General features: G+C 57.1%; 1 protein-coding gene across 1 annotated transcript in view; it reads left to right on the forward strand.

The window, feature by feature from the left end:
* Positions 1-248: 248 nt before the first annotated feature.
* LOC104499023 (E3 ubiquitin-protein ligase TRIM9-like) overlaps positions 249-5922 on the forward strand; it is a gene marked incomplete at both ends in the record, with an annotated part of 10405 nt that continues 4731 nt past the window's right edge. The window contains 3 exons of the mRNA XM_010142471.1: positions 249-265; positions 407-502; positions 919-1041. Coding sequence (XP_010140773.1) covers positions 249-265; positions 407-502; positions 919-1041 — 236 coding nt within the window. The remainder of the gene's footprint in view (positions 266-406; positions 503-918; positions 1042-5922) is intronic.

A 5922-nucleotide genomic window follows, 5' to 3' on the forward strand; every position in this document is an offset into this window, starting at 1 on the left:
ATCGGGGCATTCTCAGTGGGATTCTGTGCCCTTTTGCTGATCATCCTCAGCAGATGTTGGTCAGACCCTGCAGGGTTTGGGGTGAGGCTGCCTGGAGAGCACAGATCCAGGGGAGGTAAGCGACTGGCTCCCTGTGAGATCCAGGGTGGAGGTGGCTTGGCCCTGGTCCCCCAGGGAGGCCGGTGGCGGAGGTGGACACTGAATATCTGCTTCTCAAGCTTAACGCTCCTTTTCCTCTCCTCGCTCAGGGCACGAGGACATCTCGGTGGGTGACTGGAGGCTGCACACCCCAGAAGGGATTGCTGGGCTGCAGTCCATCCCCAGCCCAAATCGCACACCTATCAACTCCTCCAGCACAAGGTTGAGTCCAGCACATGGAAATGACCTCTTTTTCTTGCCCCTGCAGAGCCAGCTTTCCCAGGCCCTGAACGGCTTGTCAGACAGAGCCAAGGAAGCAAAAGAGTTCCTGGTCCAACTCCGCAACATGGTGCAGCAAATCCAGGTACTGTGTCTGCTGGCCGAGGAGCAGCCCTGTCCCACCAGGATGAGCTGCTCTTCTGTCCCATTTCCCCAGCTCTTCCAAAGTGACCCACAGCTGCCTTCCCATATTACCCCCCTGCAACCCTCCCGAAAGCTGCCTGTGTCATGTCATGGAGGGAGCAGCAGAGACCCCAGCCCTTCCCATCCCTGCCATAGGTGGATCCAAGGACGTGGCAGGATGGACCAAACCTGTTCCTCACCTGCCACCACCACATGTGCCGTGAGCCGAGGATGTAAGTGTCCCACGTGTCAGCGCTGTGGATTTGTGACTCGCAGTGGTGCAGCTGCACGTATAGAAATGGCCCATGTGGTACCATAAAAAAACCCTAAATGAGGTTTTTCAGCTGAAATGGAGATGTGTCCTGCTCTGACCCGCAGGAGAACAGCGTGGAGTTCGAGGCTTGCCTGGTGGCCCAGTGTGACGCCCTCATCGACGCCCTAAACAGAAGGAAAGCCCAGCTGCTGTCCCGGGTCAACAAGGAGCACGAACACAAGCTGAAGGTGAGCCCCTCCCCACTGGTTCGGGTGGTCGGGGACGAGGACTCTGCTGCTGTTTGGTGGGGTGAAGGAACAGGGAGGTCACTGGAAAACGGCTCTTCTTGCTTTTCACATTAGCTGAATTCCATTTTGCTGCAGATGCCCAGTTCCCACTGAATTGCCCCATTACTGGGCCTATTACTAGTCATTTAGGTGAGCAGAGCCTTGTGTTCAGCATCCACACGCTGGACAATGGCCTTGTTCATGTTCCTTGTTGCTTCCGAGCTACTATCATGATCCTGCAGGATGCCGAGTGCTTCTGCTGGCTTCAGCTGAAGCTCTGGGGCACTTGGTGTCACGAGATGCCGCTTCTGTCATCAGGCTGGAGCAGGAATTGCTCTGTTTTCTGTGGGTGGTGAGCACCTCATGGCCTCAGGGTGGTGGTTGCACTGAGAGGTGAGTTGTTGGTGCTGGGGAAGCTGAGTTGCAGCTCTCAACATCTGCTCTGAAAACAGGCTCCTGGCTTGTGTCGTTGCTGCTGTCACTACACTGCTTTGGGGCTGAGGAGGGAAGCCCAGCGCTGAAACTCACCTGGCAGCAGTAGCTGTTGGACAAGGTGGTTGCACCCTGGCATCACTGACACGGCACCACGGAGGCATTTCACACTGATGTCACTTTGCGCTTCCAGGGTCCCTCTTCCAAGAGCATTTCAGTGCTCTGGCTGGAAGTAGCTGTGTCCCTTCTCCTGGCGCCACAGAGCCTCAGCATGGTTGGGGTTGGAGATCACCTAGTGCAACCCCCTACTAGAGCAGGTTGACTTAGAGCAGGTTGCAAAGGAAATCCCGCCCCGCCGCCCCCGGCTTTGCCTGGGGCCACCCAGGAGGCTCCGGGGGGATTCCTGGACCTGCCCAAAATGAGGGAGGAGGCCACTGCAGACAACGAGCACCACAACATGAGGGCTCGTGAGTGTTTCCATCGGGAGTTGGTCAACAGCGGCTTGGTGGGACCAAGCCCAGCTTCGCTGCTCGGTGTCCGACAGCAAAGCACAACCCCAAACAGGGATGTCACGCCACCAGCGTGGATTCTAGGCGCAGAGGCCCCCGCTGCCTGGTGGGCTCTCATTCCCTCATCCCCTTCAGGGCACGGTTAATTACACTCCCACAAAGCAATTTCCCTGCTCAGCACAACCCAAGGAGTCCTTTCACTTTTTGGCTGGAGGACAGGATTCGCGTCCCACCCTCATCCACCCTTGTTATCAGCCGGGCTTTGTGGCACAGGAGCCTGCACCCAGTTACCAGCAGCATCCTAGCAGCTGATGTTTAAAATGCAGAAGCTGCTCCCCTCTGCTCTGCAGCCTGTGCAGTGTCAGTCAGATTTTTAGCCTGAAATTATTTAATTCATGGGAGGGTCTTCTAGAGTCTTGCACACTGAGATTTGCTTCCCGGGGGACACAGCCTTTGCATGAACATCCTTCCCTCTGGCCTGGGGATGGGGACAGAGAGGGTCTTGTCTGCTTTCATGAGCCGCAGATGGGACGGGGTGCAGCGTCTCAGTCCCGTTGGGTACCTCCCTGCTGTCCTCATGGTACACACACAGAGTCACCCAGTCACTGAGGCGAGCGTTCGCCACCAACCCCGCAGCCTGTCCCCTGCTCCCCCTTCCCCAGCACATGCTCTGTCACCCCAGAGAAGGGGCTGTGCCCACCTCGTTGCTGCATGGGGCAGTTCCCTCTTTGCCCCCTTCAAGGATCCCCCAGGACAAAGACAGCACCTGCAGCTCCAGCTGGGCACAGGCTCAAAGGGTCGGGAGAACAGGAGACGCGGAAGGGGAGCACATTGTCCCTGGAGCAGCTGCCTCCCGACTGCCTGAGGCTGTCTGGCGGGGATGACAAAGCCCCCAGCCCTTGCTCCGAGGCTCTGGAGCCCTGGAAGTGTTACAGAGGGATCAGGGTTCCTTCCAGGCTGTCGGGAAGGACGGTGTGAGGGTGTGAGTTGGCTCAGCGCCATCCGTGCACATTCTCTGGCACACACTTTGTGCTGAGTTTGGACCCGTGGTGGGTCCTGCTGCAGGGCCATGGAGCTTGTCCTGGTTTATGTTAAAGCCCTGTCCCCAGCTGCCCAGGGCAGTGGTGGAGTCCCCATCCCTGGAGGGGTTTCCCAGCCGTGTGCAGGTGCTGCTGGGGGACAGGGGGCAGTGGGGACCTGTGCTGGGGGAGCAGTTGGGGAGTCCCCATCCCTGGAGGGGTGTCCCAGCCGTGTGGAGGTGCTGCTGCGGGACAGGGGGCAGGGGGGACCTGGCAGTGCTGGGGAACGGGGGGACTTAATGATCTTGAAGGTCTTTTCCAACCTAATGAATTCCATGATTCTATGGCTCTATGTGCTCATTAGGACAGGACAGTGTTGGCTGCTAACTTGCAGTGACAGCTTCACCCCCTCCCACAGGAGACCAGTCCAGGCTACCCAGCCTGCCCTGCATGTCGCCTTGCCACTGCTAAGTCCTCAGAACATCTCGGCTGAGGAGGAGATAGGCAGATCAGTTGACCAGTGAGATTTAGCTGTGCCACTCAGGAGCCCTCTCAGATCCAAACCAGCTGCTCCAGCAGCCGGCGTGGAGTTGCAGCCGACCTCTCCAGGGCTGCCCCTCCTGCCTGCCGGTAGGTTGGCCGTCGTGGCATGGATGGCACTGTGTGAGCAAGGACAGGCATGGAGGGACAGACCCTGGCGCAGTGCCACGGGCGCCTTTCACCGGAGAGCCCAAGTTCCCAGTCCGGTGCGGCGCCGGGAGTCGGGGTGGTCAGGCTCGGCTTTGCGACTGACCTACTTTGACTTGACACACATTTCGTGGAGGTCAGCACAGGTCCAGATTTGCCTGCGGGCCAACACTAATTACTGCAGAGCAGGGGGATGGTTTGGGAGGAAATGAACTTGGAAGGGACATTTCTCTGCCTTTCCCCAACCTCCCCCGACACTTGGATTGAGATAAAGAACCCGGGCTTTAAAAAAACAACATCTGGAGGAGCCATGGGGCCAGGTGGCTGCTCCACCTCCTTGTCTGTCCTGCTCCACGTTGCTGGCCCTGGTTTTCAAGGGACCAGTATGATCTTCCCCAAGGGAAGATGCCCTATGGCACGGGTCAGTTTGAGCAGGGGACGTAGTTGCTTGCCAGCCCACAGTACACACGGACTGAGCTCTGTGTGCTCCTGCTTTAAGCTCTTGGCATTTTGGTGGACCATTCTGGCCTTCTTCTGGCCTTCGGGATATAGGACATCTTTGCTCTGTGATTTCAGCGCGCTGCTTTGGCTGCCCTGGCAGGTAAACAGCGGTTGTCATATTTCCCAGGGGAGCTAATTATAGAGGAAACGCTCACCAAGATCTCCTGTCCCCAGCGCTGATCTTCAGATCAGCTGGTCCATGGACCTTCTTTAAGTGTTACAGTCAGGATTTTTCGTGAAGCCCAAGGGAACTTGATGTCCCCCATTGGGTTACGTCACTGGTGATCAGGATTGCGTGAAAGGATGAGAAACACGACAGGTTTAGTTTCCTGTACCATGTCTGAATGGAAACACCAGATGGGACACAGAGGTCAGATAAGCTCGTCACAAGGTGAATTAGAGGAGGTTGGAGTGAGGTGGGGGTCGGTCTCCCCAGAAACACGAGATGGGATGAGAGGAACTGGACTCAAGTTGCCCCAGGGGAGGCTGAGGTTGTCCCTGAGGAGCCGTTTCTGTCCCGTTGGGGTTGTGCAGGCGTGTCGCAGGCTGCCCAGGGCAGTGGTGGAGTCCCCATCCCTGGAGGGGTTTCCCAGCCGTGTGGAGGTGCTGCTGCGGGACAGGGGGCAATGGGGACCTGGCAGTGCTGGGGAACGGGGGGACTCGAGGAGCTTTTCCAGCCCAAACAATTCTAGTCTATGACTCTGTTTCCCGAGGATGCAGATACCAGCCCGCTGCTTTCTCTTACAAATCCCTCCACACTGCATTATTTTTCCCCTGCCACGGCACCTGAGCACCTTGGGAAGGGCATCAGCAGCGAGAGCTGGGCGCTGATGACAAGGAGCTCTGCAGAGCTGTGATCGAGCTGCAGGGACGCCTCTGGTTTTCTGATGTCCCGCAAACTTACCCCGCGTTCTGTTGAAGCGTTGGATCGTCTGTTCTCTGTAGCATCTGTCCACGTGCCTGCACTGGAGACCAGTTCTCCGTGTCACACCTTCCCACACGTGTTGGTGCCGTGGATCAGAACAGGCTGCAGGACGTGGCTCCACCAGCGTCACACGGGGTTGTTAACGCAGCAGCTCTGCTCTTCCCGGCTCCAGCCTGAGCCTCCTCTCCCAAGCACAAGAGGCAAGTCACCATGGAAACCTCCACCTGGAAATGCTCTGCGCAGAGGACGCATGATTGCGGGACTGAGCACAATCAAACCGTCGGGATCTGTCCCGGGGATTTTTCCAGCTGGGTTTGCAGCACTGCGGCAAAGCAGCTCCCTGTCTCACCACCCTCCACCCCCATGGCTGTGTGGGTGACCGTACCCTGGCCGCAGTGTGCCCATGTCAGGAGGCGCCGTGTCCTCCATGTGACGTCCCCAGCAAGACTCATGCCGGGCGCTGAGGAGCCAAGGTTCACGTGGGGTTGAGTGCCTTGAAAACCGATTATCTAGGCGAGTGCTGGAATGAGGAGGAAGGTGAAGACATGTAAGTAGAGATGAGTGCAGGTGTTATTGCCTTCTAGGAGCTGTATTAAAATGTAAATTACAGTTAATGCCATCTTACAGGCAAGAAAAGCTCTTGAGATGAATTTCCTATTTTAAGGTTGTAGCGAGCTGCTGTGAGCGCACAGCAAAAGTGCTTTTTATAGGCCATAAATAGCAGCCAGGTTCTGCCTGTTACCTCCTTTGCACCTAAAGGGAAAAAAAA

The sequence above is a fragment of the Buceros rhinoceros genome, unplaced genomic scaffold (assembly GCF_000710305.1).
Source record: "Buceros rhinoceros silvestris isolate BGI_N320 unplaced genomic scaffold, ASM71030v1 scaffold22878, whole genome shotgun sequence".
Lineage (NCBI taxonomy): Eukaryota > Metazoa > Chordata > Aves > Bucerotiformes > Bucerotidae > Buceros > Buceros rhinoceros.